Source organism: Myodes glareolus, chromosome 4 (genome assembly GCF_982192425.1).
Source record: "Myodes glareolus chromosome 4, mMyoGla1.1, whole genome shotgun sequence".
Lineage (NCBI taxonomy): Eukaryota > Metazoa > Chordata > Mammalia > Rodentia > Cricetidae > Myodes > Myodes glareolus.
The window spans coordinates 51,164,170-51,183,559 of NC_142029.1; the positions used below are offsets into that span (position 1 = coordinate 51,164,170).

General features: G+C 38.7%; 1 protein-coding gene across 3 annotated transcripts in view; it reads left to right on the top strand.

Annotated features, from left to right (window-relative positions):
- The first annotated feature begins 5,559 nt into the window (after window positions 1-5,559).
- Window positions 5,560-19,390, top strand: part of Plscr4 (phospholipid scramblase 4) — a 31,566-nt gene continuing 17,735 nt past the window's right edge. Inside the window, exons 1-3 of one of the 3 annotated variants that reach the window (XM_048452500.3) lie at window positions 5,560-6,011; window positions 16,145-16,172; window positions 17,384-17,494. In XM_048452500.3, the coding sequence (XP_048308457.2) occupies window positions 16,166-16,172; window positions 17,384-17,494 (118 nt within the window). In that variant the 5' untranslated portion in view covers window positions 5,560-6,011; window positions 16,145-16,165. Of the gene's footprint in view, window positions 6,012-10,173; window positions 10,288-12,778; window positions 12,880-16,144; window positions 16,173-17,383; window positions 17,495-19,390 lie in introns of those variants that run through there. The other 2 variants (XM_048452503.3, XM_048452504.3) reach the window with 2 other exon arrangements.

Sequence of the window (19,390 nt, forward strand, 5' to 3'; positions counted from 1 at the left end):
AAGCCAAACCCCCAAATAGTAGAAGACAAAGAATAGTAAAAAATAGGGCAGAAACTAATGAGATATGTATGAAAAGAACACCACATAGGATAAATCAATGAAATGTTGGTTCTTTGGAAACAATGAATGTGATTACCAAATCTGCATCTAAACTAAGAAAAATAGAGAGAAGAGATGAATTAATAAAATTAGAGATGAAAGAGATGTGTTACGACAGATTTTAAGGAAATGTGGAGAATAATTAAAGAGTATTTGAATATTTATATTTTAAGAAATTGGAAAATCTAGAAGAAATGGAAAATTTTCAAGACACACATGACTTTCCACAATTAAATCAATAAGACATAAGCAACAAAAAAAGATTCATAACAAGTAATGACTTTGAAACAGTAAAAAAAAAAATCCCCTAAAAAGAAGAGTCAATGATTAGGAAAATTTACTACCCAATTTTACTAAAGCTTTAAGGATAAGACAATGTTAATATTTTTTCTGTTTGTTCCATGCAATAGAAATAGAAGGAACACTACTAAATTTTAAGAAGCCAGCATTACCTTTGCAACAAAACTGGCTTAGAAAACAAGAAAGAGAGAAAAAAAAGCCCAACAAAATAAATTATTATCAATTGCCTTTATGAGCAAGGATTCATGTGTTTAAACATATGTTTAAACCAAGTCCTAGAACATATTAAGAACATCATGTACCATGACTAAGATATCTTCATCCCGTGGCAGGGTTGGTAAAACATACCCAACTCAACTCCTGTATTTAACACAGAAAAAGACTTGAGGACAGAAATGAGGTGCTCATCTCAATCGATGCAGATAAGTTCTTTGACAAATTTCAGTATCTATTCAGTATAAAAGCCCCAGAAAAACTAGAGAAATATATTTCATCATAATAAAGGCAAATATGACAAATTAGGGTCAATGTTTTGCTAAAACAAGAAAAAGCAAAAAACAAATCCTTCTTACCATTCTTATTCAGTACAGTGCTCTAACTTTTATTCAGCAATAAAACTAGAGGAAGAAATAGACAGGAGAAAATGGGAAAAAAAGAAGTCAAAGTATTCCTGTTGTGGATGAAGTGGACTTCTACTTAAAAGAAATGAACATTTCAGAACACTTCATGTGGTTAGTTAGTGAAAACTGTCAAGACAACCTAGAATCACTTGGAAAGAAAAACTTAATAGGGAATTTTCCAGGTCAAGGAGGCCCATGGGCATATTTGTATCTATTGTTTTTTAATCAGTCTAAGAAAATCTAGCCTTGTGGACAGTACCATTCCCTAGTAAGGGATCCTGAATAGTATTAGAGAAGAAAGAGAAGGCTGACTGAGAACAAACAAGCAAAGATCCATGCCTTTAATCTTTCTCTCCTCTTGACTGTGAGTGTGAGGCTTTAAGTTTCTGCCTTGACTTCCTTTCATCTGTATAACCCAGAATTGCAAATCAAACTCTACCTTCCTTCAGTTGCCTTCACTAGGCTATTTTATCACCTCAACTAAAATGAAACTAGGACAGTTTTAGACATAATAAACTCTTTCAGCAGAGAAGTAAATTACAAAATCAAGATACAAAAGTCAGTTCTTTTGGATGTAAACATAAGGGGGAAAATCTCATTCACAATAATCTAAAAATGTTTTTACTTGCAAGAAAGAAGGAGGTAAAAAACTTGGTAATAAAAGTTTAGAACACAAGAGAAAGAAGTTGAAGAATATACTAGAATATATATTCTATTAACAGAGTGATATCCCAACGGCATAGACTGGCAAAATAAATACTCTAAAAATGGCTGTGTAACAGAAGCAAAACCACAGATTCAAAGTATTCCCCACTAAAATTTCAATGGTATTTTTTTCACAGAATAACAACAAAAATTTAAAATTCATATTGGAAGCACAAAAGACTTAAATGGCCAAAGCAATACTGATTAGAAAGGTGATGGCTGGATTATCTCACACAATGTCTGATCTCAAATTATATAAGACCTGGAGTTGTAGAAATAACATGGCGCTGTCCCCAAAAGATGGAGTAGGAGACACAACCCAGAAGTAAGATCCAAGAGCTATAGTCACTGTCACTTAATTTTTATTTTTTTACATAATTGCCAAAAACTTACACAGGGAAAGAGGGTGAGCTCTTCAGTAAATGTTTCTCAGAAAACTAGATCCATGTAGTTCACCAACACAAATATCAATTAAAAATGAATAAAATAATTTAATGTAAGACATTAATGCAGATAGACTATCATATAGGTAAGTTGTAACATCAAGATACAGGCAAAGACTTTCAGAAAAGAAAGTGCATGTCACAGAAAACAATTCTCAGGTTTGACAAATGGGACTACAAGATGATAAAAGTTTCTATACAGCCAAGAAAACAATCCTCTGAGACAGCCTACAAAATGAGAAAAAATATCTGCCAAATATATATTAGAACAGAGGTTAGTGTTTACAATGTATCAGTGATAACTGCCAAACAAAAAAATCTAATCAATAAATGGTCCAATGAATTAAATAAATGTAAAGGGCCAATGAATATTAAAGATGTTTGATATCTTTAGCCATTAGGGAAATGAAAACTAAAATTTCTTTAAAATTCCTACGTGCTCCAATCAGGATGCCTAGCAACAAGAAAGCAATGTGGTAAAGATGTGGGAAAGTGAGACCTCTATCTAGGGTTGGTAGTTCTGTAAACTAGTGTGACCACTATGAAAAATCATTATCGTGACTCCCTAAAAAACTAAACTACCATACAAACCTTACCACTCCTGGTTATATACCCACAGGATTCTAACTGTTAACTACAGAGTTACTAGTGGATTTACTTTCTACTAGGAAATAGAAGCGGTTTAGATCATCATCATCATCAAGATGAGTGAATAAAGAAAAAGTGAAAGCATACCATTTTATTTTATTCAGTCATAAAAATAAATTAGAACATTTGTATGAAAAAAGAATGAAACTGGAGATCATTACATTTAGCAAAAAAAACATTTTAAAATATCATATGGAGTCCTTATTGTTGAAGACACCATGTACTTTGGACACAAAACCAGGAAGAGCTGAGGTTGTTCTAAGCCAAAAGCCTCCTCCATGAGAATTAGCCTACATAGTTCCAGAAGATGCCATGGAAGCTCCCAAGGGAGGAGTAGTCCTAGTCAATAGGAACCAATAGTCCTAGTCAGCTGTGATTCCTATGAACCACAGCAATGACCGGTATCGGGGGATAACACCAAGGGGATAGTAGTGGTGCACAAACTTTGGTGATAACCAGCAGCTTACTGGTTGAATGTGAGGCCCACCCAACATCAGGGAAATCATGCCTGGTACTGGTAACCACAGAACTGCTTATAGCTAGTGAAGTCAGGAGTCTTGGAAGTGAACCTACAGCGACTATTTTACTAAAACAGGAGAATTCCTATCTACATTTTTAATATTTTTCCTTCTATTAACAAATAAGTAATCATAGATCGTGCTATTTATGAAATTTTAGATTTATAAGTAGCTCTGTCTCTCCCTCCCCCTTTCCATACCTCTTCCTCTCTCTCAGCAGTGGATCATGGGGAAAAAGCGGGTTCATGTGATAATTAATGCCATCAATTTTTTAGAATTTAGAATTACATAGGAGAGCAGCCTCTGGAAATATCTGTGGAGGAGTGTGTGTGTGTGTGTGTGTGTGTGTGTTAAGTTAACCTCTGGGCATGCCTGTGGGGAATTGTCTTAATCAGGTTAGTTGGGCTTGAGTGGTCCTTTCCCTAGGTTGGGTTACACGGAAATGAGAAAGCGATCTGAGCATCAGCATGAACTCTTTATTCTCTGCTTTCTGACCATGTGTGTGGTATGACCCCCTACTTCCAACTCTTGCTGCCTTGACTCCATTCATGATGGGCTGCAGCCTTGAACTGTGAGCCAGAATAAACTCTTGCTCCTTTGAGTAGCTTTTGCTGGAGATCTTTATCACAAAAACAGGGAAAGAAACTAATGAGAACAGAAGCTAATGGAATGGATGAACATGAAACCAGAAAGGGAATTGAGGTAGGGTGGGGTGGCTCCTAACCAGAAGGGAGACCTTACAAGAAGGGAGAAGGGGGATGAGACAGGGTGGTGGAGAGCAGCATGAATAACAACAAGATATATTGACATATATGTAAGAAAATAGCGCAATGCAATCCGTTACTTTGTGTGCTTATGTATAAGTTTTAAAAGTCTACAAAATATACAGGATAAAATATTTTCAGATTTTATGAAAGCTGTGCAATCAACAGTTGTGCCCTACAAAAAAATATTCATTTCCAGGCTTAAGAGAACTGAAAAGACAGATATAAGCAAGCAGGCAAACAAAAACAGTAAATTACAAGAAATCACATCCATGGAAAGTTATACATGCTATCTTTTTTTTTCCTCTAAGTTTTGACAAAAGACAAATGATTGACTGCCGACATAAACCTCACATTTTATACCGTTTATAACATGTGTATGTCAACATCCGGGCAGAAACACAGGATTGTGAAAAATGCAAGGTACCATTATTAAAAATTTAATTTTACTGGACTACTCCAATAGGAATTGTCTCAGCTAGGGTTTTTATTGCTATGAAGAGACACCGGGACCATGGCGACTCTCATAAGGGAAAACATTTCATTGGGACTGACCTACAGTTCAGAGGTGTATGTAGTCCATTACCGCCATAGTGGAAAAAGGCAGCATGCAGGCAGACATGGTGCTGGAGAGGCAGCTTAAGAGTTCTGCACCTTGATCTGCAGACAGCAGAAAGTCGTCTGAGAGTCACACTGAGCAAAGCATAAGCAAAGGAGACCTCCATGCCCACTCCCACAGTGACTCACCTCCTCCAACAAAGCCACACCTCCAAATAGTGCCACTCCCTACGAGCTTATAGGAGTCAGTATATTCAAACTACCCTATTCATTAAGAATTGCAAATCGGACACAAAAACAACCCAAAACCCGAATTTCAAAGAGACGCTGGCGGGAAGCAGCAGGGAGTCACACAGATGGCAGTTTATCAATCACCCACTCTCCCACAGAAGGGTTCATATTGGAGGCTCACCCGATCTGAAAACACAGAACCCCTTGGTTGCTGGTCATTCTGCCCGCGGCTCAAGGCTTGTGAGAGGGGCGTGTGGTTGCTCTTATATTTATTTTGTATCCCAAACAATGCTTCACAGACATGTTTTGATCTCGAACTTTTGGTGTCTCTCATGTGGCCACTGCTGATACTAACACTCATTAGCTCAATTTCTTGATTCCTTCAACAAGTCTAAAACAAAGCTAAGCATTAATTTTTGCTAAGACTTTGATGTCAACTTCTCCGTTTTATGCTTTCAATACAATACCATTTCTTCATTTGAGACGTGTTCTTGGCAGTTATTACTGACAAGAACATTATTAATTGTTAAATCAATTTTGACAAATCACGTGCGAAGCAAAATGGAAAATTCCAGTACTTCACTCCCTAGGGCCTGCCCCTTGTAAACTCCTCCCAGAGCACAGCAAGGCCCAAGCTCTCAGAACTGTTTGGGTCCAGCTGTGGTTTTGTGTGAGATCAACGGGCATTTCGGTTCGCCCTCTTCCTTCATCTTCCTATGTTGGACTGACCCACATTAGTCTGATATAGCATTTGTGTCCGAGAGCGTTAATTAACCAGTTAACCAATGTCCTCTTTCTAGAGTCAGAAACCATAAGCAAGCCTGCTCTTGCCCCCACCAGAACCCCATTCCTGGCTGTCCCTCCTCCTCCCAGATTAGAGCAGTGAGGCCAGACCCAAAACAGAGGAGCGGATTCGGAGCTCTGCCCTGCGGGCTCCGTTGGCGACCACAACACGTTTTCCCCGCGCTTGGCTGGGGTTCAGGAGGCCGGTGCCCCACCCTTCAGGAAGCCCTTCTCCAAAGCCTCGCCCGCTGCCCGCTCTGGATCGCCCCACCTCCTCTGCACCTCCCGCCTTCCCGGGGCTGAATAGTGGATCGCGGCTGGAGGCGCCTGCAGATGTGGGCGGTGAGCGGGGGCCGTCGGGGAGCGGGGGTCTCGGGAAGTTTGCGGGATGCGGGAGGGCGCCGGGTGCCTGGCAGCGGTGGAGGCGGGGCAGCGCTCCCGGCTGGACTTTAGCTGCAGGTGGTTGCGCAACTTTGGCGTGGTGGTGTGGGGCGGGATTTCCTGCCTTGGGATCCTGTGTACACCCCTGCTCTGATAGGGCAATGGGGCACCAGGTTAAGGTTCCATGAGAGAGTCATTCGACCCTGGTAACCTTGGTGACACGAACTCTTAAGGGTGCGGGCCATATTTGGGCAACTCCCTCCAGTTGTTTCCCTCTTACACCAGTGGCAGCCAGCTTCAAGGGTCTTCAGGCCTCTGCCCGGTTAAGATGTCTTCAGATAACTGCAAAGTTTGATAGACAGAGGCTGTGTTACAAGATACAGCCTGTTTCTCCTGTTAATTTACAGAGTACAGTATTTGCCTTTTGGGACTTAGAATTTTATATTTATTGTGTGAATGTGTATACACTTTAGATCCGCAAATTTGCTTGTGTAGAGTATTTTATGTGAAGCCGGTAACAGACGGACAAACGAAGACATTATGCAGTAAGGTTGTTTTCCAGGGTACTGCAGGGATCCAGATACTACTATGGAAGTAAACACAAAAATTGCACCTTCCTGTACCTGGTCACAGGGAGATAAGGAAACAATGCTATTACCATTAAATTAGTTACACTGTGACGTTATATGGACAAATGGCATCACCAGAACAGAGGACAGAAAGCTGCCACTTTATGGATGATATAAGTACATTCTTTAAATGTGCACAAGGAGCAGCTGATTTAGGGACAGTATGAAAGTTTAGTAAACTTTCTAGTAACATCACACCTTTTTTTATGTCATTTGAGACTCAGCTACAGGTAATCTGGAACGTATAGTAAAAAAAAAAAAAACAGGCTTTAATATAGTATAAAGTAGCACAAAATTGGAAAAAAAATCTCTTAAGTTTTGTAGACTTTATTTTATGTTGCATCAGGAGATAGAAGATATATAGTCTAAAGCACTCGACTTTGGGAAGGCCTAATGCTCTAACGCGGAAGTATGGCAAAGTACTAGTTCAAATACAAAGGTGAGCAAAAGAACACGCGTCACGTGGATGCTCAGTTATAGCTTGTATGGACGCTGCAGCCTTTGAGAACATTTGAAATACAGAATGAATTACTGTTACTTAGGGTGTTCGTATCCTTTTATGCATTTATGTATGCATGTTTATAAAGAAAATCTGATGTTATAATAAGAAAATTAATAACGTTGTAGAGAGCATCTGTGGTTTGTAATTCATGTATCTGTTTCTTTTCTGGATGGAGTAGCTATTATTTACTATGGAAAAAATGTGTTTTCTCTCACGAGGATTTTCATCTTCTTTTCATTTTCTCTTTTTAAAGATTCTTTTGAGATACTCCCTTGGGAAACTCCGATTTCTTCTTCAAGAATACTGATGGTTATGATGCTTATTATAAAGGGGGAAAAAAGCACAAAATTTTTGTATATTGAGTATCATACTCATTAGTGTTACCAAAGGCAGAAAATAAAGGGGAGTTCATATTTCTTATATATTTCAACAACATTGTGCTAAACCCCACCTTAATAGGTACATATTCTTCTGGACTAAATACATAGATATATTGTTACTTAAGAAGTAAAACATCTTTCCTAAGAAACAAAAATCAAATCAATGAATGAGAAAAATAAAAACTTTTGGAAAAAGTCTTAATGTGAAATAAAATGTTAATACCCTTCCTATAAATGACAAAGAAATGAAAATTAATAAACAGAAAATGAGCAAATGGCAAATGAGATATTTCCTGCAGTGGAGGTAGAAATGACTTCCAGATGCAATTAAAGCTACGCACCCTCCTCCATTGCAAGATATCTGGGAAATGAAGCCAAATTTTCTTTTCCTCAAGATCGACAACAACTGTGGAAAATCTTCCACAAAACTGTGGAAGATTGTCTATTTTTCGTCCAGCGTGTGAATTTGTTTAAAGTCTTTGGATATCAATTTAACAGTGTTTAAAGCGCACAAATATTTTACTTCTGGAATTTAAGACATTGATATACAGAGTTGACTAGATAAGTTTATTTCACAATTGTTTGTTATAGAATAAATTTTGAAATAATTTAAAATTTCACTGTGAAGCTACCGGTCAGTCAAATACATTCAGTTGTTAAATGAGAATAGTTCTATAAAATGAGAATAGACATTTTACTAAGACAAAATATGGAAGATGCTCCTCTCTACTAAAAGATAAACCACACATCCACACTCACATACACAATATATATTATATACACAAAACTACACAGAAATACATATAGGTGAAGCACGAAAAGTCCAATATACAGATGAGAAATGGAGAGTGAATTCATTTTATGCAACTGCTTAACTGCTTGTGTAAGTGTTTTCAGATCATGTATGCTTTACGATGTCTCTTTAATACATGTAGCTGTTCAAGGTTTTCTAAAGTAAGCCACCTGCCTTTCTGTTTACCTAGCCAGAAGACAATGCAGTCATGACTTGGCAACATTCCTGAGAGTGCAATAGGCTAGGTTTTGATCCTTATATAAAAGGGCCTAATATAATGTTCTATATAAATGTAGTGAGAATATTTTTGTACACTGTGCATAATAAAAACACTGTCCATTTGAAAGCAAAAATGAAAAGAACAAATCACCTTTTTGCTTTTACTTTCTTTATTTTTATTTTTTATTCATTTTACATACCAACCACTGTTCCCCTCCCCCACCTCCTCTAGCTCCCCACTTCCCCAATCTACTCCCCATTCCATACGCCTCCAAAAGGATAATGCCTCCCCTGAGGAGTCAACAAAGCCTGGCACATTAAGCTAAGGCAGGATCAAGCCCCTCTCCCTTGCATCAAGGCAGAGTAAGGCATTCCACCAAAGGGAATGGGCTCCAAAAAACTCATGCACCAGGGACCCACTGCCAGGGGTCCCTCAAACAGACCAAGCCACACAACTCTCGCCCACATTCAGTCCCTTGCAGGCGCCACAGCTTTCAGTTTAGACCTATGAGTTCCCACGAGCTTGGTTCAGTTGTCTCTGTAAATTTTCCCATCATGATCTTGACTCCCCTTGCTCATATAATCCTTCCTTCTTCTTTTCGACTAGACTCCAGGAGCTTGGATGTGGATTTGCTTGGATGAAGCATTTGCTTCCCCCAGTTACTGGATGAAGGCTCTATAATGACAGTTAGAGTAGTCATCATTCTTCCCCATTATAGGGGAAGACCAGTTCAGACACCCTCTCCACTATTGCTTAGGGTCTTAGTTGGGGTCATCCTTGTGGGTCCCTGGGAGTTTCCCTAGCACCTAGTATCTCTGTAACTTCATAATGACTCCCTCTATCAAGATATCTGTTTCATTGCTCTCCCACTCTGTTCCTCCCCAAACTCGACTATCCTGTTCACTCATGTTCTCATCCCCATCTCTTCTGCTCTATCATTCCCTGCTTCCAGTTTACCCAGGAGATCTTATGTATTTCCCCTTCCCTGAGCGAGCCATACATCTCTCCTAGCGTCCTCTTTGTTACCTAGGTTCTCTGAGTCTGTGGATTGCGGTCTGGCTATCCTTTGCTTTACATCTAATATTCACGTGGGAATGAGTACACACCGTGTTTGTGAAAAGAACGAATCATCTTGTCAAACAATCTGTATAGGTTTAATTTTAATGATTGTGGATTTGACACTCACTCTGCTTCCATATCACCACACCCTTATTTTGGAATGTATCCCCATAGACAAGACTCTTAACACTCAGTAAAGGGAAGGAAATAGTCAACTCGACATTTTTTCTTTGGGAGGATACACGGTGTGAGTAAACTAAGAAATATTTTAGGTTGTAAGTGCGACACCAATATTTGATTTTTTTTCAATGCTTTTCATTTGTTCATTGACAAGCAGCTTCTCCAGTTTCTTGTCAGGTTTCGTTTGTGTGGTGAAGTCTTATGAATATTTGTTATGCATATAATTCTGGGGAGTTTATCTGCATAACTGCCACCTGTATCTTGACAATAAAAAAAAAAAACCCTTATCTACACTGCCAGCATTGGGTAATTTCTCAGCTCCAGTCCCCACACAAGCACCTCTTCCACTCCAGAACTGTGGGATATGCTGCCTGGGTCCTGTAGTGACTCTTAATGGACTCAGCATCCAGTTCCTCCACTACTAGTTCTCTCATCAAACGAGCAACACTTCACACCCCAGAAGCCAAGAAACTGGTATGCATTCGACTGTCCTGTCTGGTAAACCCTAAGGATTACTTCTCTAGGAATTCACTGTGAAGGAATACATTGCTAGCTTTGTTTTCCATTGGTTTTCTTTTAAGTTTAGACCATAATATACCAATTATAGACAATGTAAAGAAGAAATAGGGTTTACTTTTGACATATTTTCTCCTTTTTGTATTGTGACAAACTATATTGTAATATGACAGATTGTCCTGTAAACATTTTCTGGTTCTTGAAAAGCCGTTTGCGTCTATGCTTCCATGGATTCTTAATTTATGTTTTGTTGTGAGGTGCCCTCCCAGCCAGCGTGCGACAGTATCAGCTGTCATGCAGGTTGCAACTTGCTTCCAGTCTGGATTACTTTTCAGAAAATAAGGATGCTGCTCTCTTTCTAGGTTTTAAATGGTTGGCTTTATACTTTTTTAAAAAAAGAAAATTGGATTCTTTAGAAGTTTTTCAGGGCTCTATTGAGAGTGAATGAAGTTTTGCTTTTCATTTTAATAATATGATACAGTTGCTGATTTTTATATTAAAATTATATTTTTGGTTATAAAAAGAATATATATGAATAAAAATTTTAAGAAAATGTAATAAGGAAGTATATTCAATTAAATAAAATCTGTATAGTTGTTGAAATAAATCCCACTTGGTTATAGTGTACATATAGTGATATGGCTAGAGTTTGTTCTGTAGTGTTTTGTTGACTTTGACGGTCTAAGTGCTTAAAAAGTGTTAATTTAGCTCTCTCTTCATAGTTTCTGAGTTTGATTATATCAGGGTCACTCTGAGTTGACCAAGTTAATTGGGATGCAATCATTCTTCTGGGAGATTTGTAAAAACTTGGCATTCATTCATTCTTTTTTTTTTTTAAGGAACTTTGTGGCTTATCAGATAAGTCCTGTATTCTTGGTTTCCCAAGATTCTTCAATGTGGGAAGATTCTTCAATGTTGACTCATTGTTTCATTGTGATTCTGTTTAATTTTTCTGTTTATTACCAAGCCACCATTAGTAGTGTGTCTTTCTAGGAAGGATTGTGTCATTTAGTTGAGCTAAACTCTCTCTCTCTCTCTCTCTCTCTCTCTCTCTCTCTCTCTCTCTCTCTGTGTGTGTGTGTGTGTGTGTGTGTTTTCTATAGTAAGTATGTTATAGTATGACATTTAGAAAACAAATAGGCAAAAAACTGACATGGTGCAGGACAGGGCTCAAACTCAGGACCTCACCCACCTTGAGAATTCATTCTACCATTGAGTTGCACCCTTGGTCATGATCTTTTGTTTTTCTATAATGAGTCTGTTTGTTTGTTTTTCTTATAGTTTCTCTGTTTGGCTGGATACTTTTCACTCACTGATCTACTATTAAGTTAGTAGCTTTTTCACAGTCTCCATTTTACTATTGATTTCATCCTATTATGTTTAGATTTCTTGTGGGGTTTTTTTGCATTATCTTGTTTCTAAAACTTATGTCTACTCTTCCATATCTTTCATTTCTTTGCTGAGACTTTCAGTCTTTACAGACTTTCTGGACCATTTTTAAATGGTTTAGCATCTGTGTACATGATGTGTGTGTATGTGTGTGTGGTGGTGGTGGTGGTGGGGGTCCTGTGCCCAGGGCACACATGTGGAGACCAAAGGGTAACCTTGTGGAGTCAGTTTCTTCTGCCACGTTTGTGTGGGTTCTGGAGCTCAAACTCAGGTTATCATGCTTGTGCGGCAAGCTCCTTCACCCAGTGAGCCATCTCTAGGCTCTGGAGCATTTTAAAAAATACCTATATTACTTGTTAGGAAAGTCAACATTGATATCATACCAGCATTGACATATTTTGATATTATTTTCTAGAAGTTGACCTTGTCTGGATCTTTTTGTGCTATAATTTTGTGTTGTTCCCTGGGTATTTTGAGTATGATTTAGGAGAATCCAAGTCTTATTAAACTCCGTGGAGAAAGTCAGCGGTCCCTCTTTTGCCAGGCAGTTCATGCACTTGGTTTGAGGTCTGTCTTCCTGGCCAGCTTCTGAGCGTGTGGCTTCAATGCCAGCTTTATTTTCTGTGACTTTCAGCGAGCTCTTGAGTGGACGTAACCCAGCATTCAGTCTCACACTGGGCACTGTTCTATCTTGTTTAGTTCTCCAGGTCTTTGTTAGGTTCTGGGAAACATTATTGAGAGTTCTCTAGAGTAACCCTTGCCTGCCCAAACCAGAACCAAAGGCATGCAAGCCCTGATGACACCAAGTGCCTGGCCTCATATTTCAGACTACTCTGAAATGATATGAGACCAGGAGTACCAGAAACAAACTAGAAGTTTCTTGCCCTGTGTTCCTGATTATATCCCTAATGTCAAAGTGGGCTAGTAACTTTTTTAGTTATCTGGGTATTTATTTCAATTTAGTTCTGACATTGACTACCCAGAGTCAATACCGACTCTGTGCTTTCACAACCCACAAGACTTCTCTCCCATCAGGCATTTGACACGAGTTCGAGGTTTCCAGATCACTTACAACGCTCTGTCAGTCTCATGAGTCCCCTGACCCCTTCAGGGCTGTCATTTTCTGTAACAATTCACAAGACTCAGAACAGTACTCTACAGGTAAGTAAAGATTTATTCTAAGAATACAAATCAAAATTAGATAAATAAAAACACACATGAGGGAGGGGCTGGCAAATGGTTCAGTGAGTTTGAGTGATTTCTACTGGACCTGAGGACCTGAGGTCAATCCCTGGAACACACACTGTAGAAGAAGGCACTGACTTTTGAAAGTTTTTTTCTGACCTCTGCACAACCACCATGCCTCTTTCATGGTCTTCACTTACGCATATAGGGTGTGGGTAAAGCTTGGATTGTTGCCCTAAGCAAAACCTTCACCCCTTCACCCAGTGGAATTGCAGTGATTGCTTTCCTGACACTTTGGGGTTTACTAGCTGGGAAGTTGACTTGAGCCTCAGTGTTCAGCTTGTATTGGGGTTTCAGTACTTAGGCACGAAAGCTAAAATCTTTGGCTTTGAGTTGGACTAAGTCTCTAGTCCCCCACCTCCCTAGTAGTCAGTCAAATAGGAACATTCTAACCCTCTAAACATGTGATGTGTCTTTCTGGCATGACCAGCCTACATCTTGAGTTACCCCTCTACATAACCTCTGGTGTGATCTGAAGGGTCACCATGTATAACAAGAATAAACCTGTCACTGAGACAGAGTTTAGAACCCAGAACAAGGCCAACTACATTGGCTTGTTGCTATCTAGCACTAAACTGCATATATAACAACAAAAGTTTAATAACTATTGCTTTCAATGGAAGTGAAAGAAAATAATAATTCAAATGGCAGCAAACCCTAGCAAACTTCCCTTTTTAAGACCTAATAGGGATGTCTTTTTAAAGACCTAGTAAATGCACTTTACTTAAGGCCTAACAGAGCTTCCTTCATTAAATAAGGCCTAGGCACTTCCTGAGAACTGTTAAAGCAATAACATACTCAACTGTCTTGGATCCTTGTGACATATGAAGCTAAACATGAGTATAGGAAGAGAACTACAATATTCTATTTAAGCTTTTCAGATTCACTAAATGTAATAGTGATATACTCACACATGAATATAGTATCACTTAGATGCCTACAACACTTAGGTTTCAACTGTGAGTACTATGTTAAGGCATGTAGTTGATTCTTTAGTCCAAGAACAATGATGTTGAAAATGCAGTGAGCTTGGTAAGGTGACTCAGGACTGTTATCCCAGAACTTGGGAAACAAAGGCAAGAGGTTCTCTGTGAGTTCAAAGACAACCTGGGATACACTGTGAAATCTAGGATAACCTAGGCTGCCTAGTGAGACAAAGGGGGGGGGCTTTAATGTAGCTAACTTTTAAAAAAAAAATAAATTTACTTATTTATTTATTTTACATCCCAGCCACAGTTTCCCCTCGCTTTTCCCCTCTCATATCTCCCCAGCCCCTTCTGTTCCACCCCCAATTCATGGGTCTTGAGATAGATTGATTCGCAATTTTCTGAGAAACCACCATACTGATTTCCATACTGTACAGGTTTGTCTGCCCACCAGCAGTGGAGGAGTGTTCCCCTTACTCTATGTCCTCTCCAGAATGAGCTGTCTCCTGTGTTTTCGATCTTAGTCATTATGACATGTATAAGATGAAATCTCAGAGTCCTTTTGATTTGCAGCTAGCTTTTTTTTTTCTTTGTAAAATATACTGCTTGGTAAACAAATTCTGTTAGCCAACATTTGTTACTTGTTTGCCTACAGCTAGGGTGCATGTTCCTTTCTAAGCTTACAATTCTATCTGCTAGAACTTAAGCCTCTGGGAGAGGTTAAGTCTTTTTCACAAACCCAGCATAGTCTGGCAGTTGTTTAGCCGTACATGCTGTGTGATGGAGTGACAGAGAATTTTAAATAGTAATTCTACCTATGCCTAATTTACTGGTGAATTGATAATAATACAAATTTGCTAAGGATTTTCTCTAGTTCTGACACATTTACACAGACGTATATGCAGGCAAAACACCAGTGCACATAAGATAAAAACAAGTAAATTATATTAAAAGAGAAAAACAACATAGTTAGGTTAGAATGTGTGGTATTGTATAGGTGTTCTGCTGTTGCCAGGTGTCATTTGAAGTAGAAGCTGCCTTGCAAAGATGTATCTTGAGCCACCCTGAATCTCTGAGCTAAAGCCATCTTGGTCATTGTGGGCAATCTTGTTGATATCTTCTTGAATTCTATATGCAAGTATTTTATGAGAATTTTTCTATTTGTATGTATAGGGAATATTGGTCTGTTTTATTTCTTTATTTTTCCAGGTCTTTGTCTGTTTTAATATCAAGATAGCAATAGCTTCATAAAAATAATTAGGAAGTGTTCCTTCAGTTTACAATTTTTTGAAATAATGTGTTCTTTGAGGGTCTGGTACAATTTTATTCTACACTGAATCAGTCTGGCTTTGGTTTTGTGGGGAGATATTTTTTCATTTTTGATTTGACTGGGGGATTTTTAATTAGTGGTTCTATTTCACTAGGGGTTAGGGATCTGTTTAAATTATTTATTTCATCTTGACCTAACTTTATTAGGTTATATACATCAAGAAATTCACTCTTTTTATTGAGGTATTCTAGTTTGAAAGGATACAGATTTTTAAAATGTGTCTGTATAATGCTCTGAATTGCTTCAGTTTCTGCTGCAATCCTCCTTTTCGTTTCCAGTTTAGTTAGTCTGGATCTTCTCTCTTTCTTTTAATTAATATGGCTACTGATTTGTGAATCTCGTTAATTTCCCCAAAAGTTCAAATCTTCACTTCATTTGTAGTTTGTATTTTTTTCCTGTTTATTTCAAGTCATTGATTTCAGCCTTGGACTTGTTTCTTACTTTCTACTCTTTCTGGTGGTACTATTTCTTTCTTGCTTTTTTCTAGAGTATGGAGGTGTGTCACTAAGTTATTATTATGCAGTTTTCCAGGGTTGGTTTGTTTGTTTGCTTTATCCATTCTTCTTTCTTTCTTTTTTCCCTCCCTCCTTTCCTCCCTCCCTCCCTCTCTCCCTCCTTCCCTCCCTTCCTTCCTTCCTGTTCTTCTTTCTTCTTCTTTTTTTAATGTAACCACTTAGTGCTAGAACCTTGTTTTTTAGAACTGCCTTCATGGTGTTCCATATGTTTGGATATGTTGTGTTTTCATTTTTATTCAATTATAAAAAGTTTTAAATTTTCTTCTTTATTTCTATCTTGACCAATTTTTCACTCAGTAGTGAGTTGTTTGGTTTCTATGAATTTGTAAACTTTCTGCTATCTCTGTTGTTGTACACATATATTGTATTTTTATACATAAATTAATTCATTAACATATTTTATTTTTCAGGTATAATTGGAATTCATAAAAATGTCAGGTACAATTTTATTAATTTCTTAAGATTTATTTTATTATTTTAAGGTGTGTGTGTGTGTGTGTGTGCACGTGTGTGCGTGCGTTTGGGTTACACACGTGAGTTCTAATGCTCATGGAGGCCATATGTGTCTGATCCCCATTAAGCTGGTGCTATAGACAGTTGTGAGCAGCCTAGTATGGTTGCTGGGATCTGAACCTGGAAAAAGCAAAATGAGGACTGCAAAAGCAATAAGGACGCAACTGCTGAGCCCTCACTCCAGCCCTTTTACTTTTACTAGTTTTTAATGTTTTGTTCCACATGTGAATTATGTGATTGTTTTCTTTGAAGAGGCCTATTTTATTCTGAAATATTTGTCTAGTTAACATTTCGTTATATTTGTGTGGCTGTTATTTGTACATATAAGCCTCTGTAAGGGGAGGAAAAGCAGCTCGTATTTGCACACAGACCTGAAAGGTCTTTAAATGTTGAGAATAACTCAAATGAAACAAAAGAAAAAATGGGAGAGCAAATGCAGACAGAAAGAACTGTGGCCTTTGGTCTGGATGTGGGAGAGCGAAATGTTGGCTCTCCTTTTGGGTATAAGAAGGGAAACATCACAGCTACAGTCTTTTGTTTTCTTTGTCAATCATTTGTTTATGAAATTGAGACTCTCCCTCCTTATAGCGTGTCAAGTAAGGATTTCCTTTAATATCAAGAACAAAGTATAATATCATGAACTGGCTTCTGTACTACCCTTGCAGCAACCACCGAGACACTGTGACCAAGTGGCTTTTGGAAAAATACAATAAGAATGTGCATCATTACAGGTGTGGGCTGTACCAACTCTGACCGATGTGTTTATGACTATATTAGATTCTCAGCTAGAGAGAATTTGTTTATTTAATGTTTTGAACTTAGACACCATATTCTCAAAAGATTATGAAGAATCAGCTTTCTATTTCCAGTGTTTCCCACATAATAATAGAGTGAATCATGATGGTCTGTGATGGACTAACTGTGCATGCAGGAGTCTGCAGAAGGTCAGCTGAAACAGGAGCATGAATGCTTGGCCTCATTCTCTAAACTATGGTCAATGTAAAATTTATGAAACTTATAAATAGATATTTTTCCTAAGAAATATGAGTGTATTTGCTGGTACCTGTAAGAGGAAAACAGTGCATTTTATGATCATGCTATCACTTACTGTGTGGGTTGTTCCTCTCTTCCTCCAGGTGTGGTCCCCACAGACCCTGAGCAGCCTGCAGGAGAGATGGAAAAGCAGATAATATCACCAACTGCGGTGCCCGATGCCCCTCCTGACTACAATTCTCATTTTGTTCCCGGTAAGGTAAAATTTTAAGAATAACCCTCCTCCCGAACACCATAGCGATAGTTAAGGTTACTTTCTCAGCAAATATCTGATTCAGCAAATACGTACCGAATGTTGAGAGAGTGTGACGTTTAGCATATTCCTGTGATCACAGGCTGTGCTGTGGAGGCCCCGAGGAAGGAAGTTGTCAGAGTAAGGATGACATTCTCTATGTTCCTAGTGGACAGATGAAGAGGGAATGGTGGGAACACAGAGGATGCTGCTGTCTGACCCTTCCAGAGATTGGAGGGGAGCTGCAATTGAATAAAGCAGGCTTTGCTGTATAAGAATTTGTTAAAGTTACACAAGTGTTGATGAAGCTCTGGTAAATGGCAGGAGGGGGCAGAGACATAGAAAAACATAGCTATGAACAGTGATTAAGTCACTGGCATAGATTTTTGTGTCTTAAGACTATTGGTGGAGACTCAGAATGAGAGGTTCTCCAGTACTAGAGTAAATTTTAGATAGTATAGTCACATTAGGAAGTAACTACACCATTTCCAAGAAGTAAACATTGTTAGAATTGGTCACTATGGGAAATATTTGCTTTTCTCTATATCAGAAATAGGTGAGACTGGGGATTTAGCTCATTGGTAGAATCTTGTCTAACAAATGAAGGCCCTGTTCAGTCCCGGGAGGCAGCCTTCAAATTAAATAGGTAGATTGAAAATGTATCCTTTGCCAAATGCACTGCTGATGAACTGTCTCGACAGGGAAAAGTCACTGTGATCGCCATCTAGTGGCTAGGCCATATCCTTCAAAAGTGGTTGACAGTTTCACATATGTGGGTCCGGTGAATTATGGCGGATCTCAGTAGCTTTCATCTGTGTTACTTTGTCACCCCCCCATCTTCTTTTTGTTTCCCTGAAAGTCCCCTCCTACTTGGGTATCTCTCTCTCACCCTTCTCCGTATGTGTGCGCCTCTGTCTCATTGTTTCTGTCTCTGTGTGTTTCTCCCTCTCACCTTCTCTCTGTCTCTATCTGGTGTGTGTGTTCACGTGTTTGTGTGTTTATGCATGTGTGTGCGCGTGTGCGTGTGCGTGTGTGTGTGTACGTGTGTGTATGTCCCAGAGTTTGGTTAGCATTGCTTTCATGAAGATAGGAGGGAGGCTACTTAGTTACAAGAGTATAAACGGTAAAAACATGATACCGTTTTTCCCAGCAACTATTAACTGCTAGGAGTTCTTCAGGGAGATGTGAGGTCTCATGAGCAGGCAACCACAGGTGCAGTTGGTTCGTGAAGGCAACACCTGTGCTGTGTATGCAAGATGCCTTTTTGCAGCATGCCTCTGTTTTGCCAGCGAGCACATTCTCCTGGAAAGTCAGTGTTGTAGCTCACAGGGTGCCTCGCTGGGTAAGATGACTGCTGGCGGTCCCAGCAGCTTGTGTAACACCTTCTTCTGGCAGTGTGAAAACCAGCCATCAGGGAAGAAGCTTTTACTTCACTGCCAGCTTGATTTCTGTGTCTCTGTCTATATCCAAAGAGTATGGTTTGTGTTTTGGCAGTAAGATTGCACCATCAAGTTCAGCTGTGGGACCAAGAGCAACGACAAAAACCTAGTTATTTTGAGAGCCTCTGGCACCTCCATGACCAACAACTCAAAAAAGTGTCAATTCTTATGACACGAATTATGTTCTTATAACTCACAGAAACCAGAAATAATATGCTTGTAAAATTTGATTTAATGAAATTATTTAGACTCGGATTTAATTTTAATTTCCATTATAGTTCTAAATGTATTCTCCAACCAAAAATAATGCTATCCAGAATTATTCTTTAAAAGAGTAGTTAATAAATAAACCATTGTTATATGGAACCTATTTGAGAAGAAAAAAAATGTCATGGCTTTTTAAAATAAAAAACAATGGT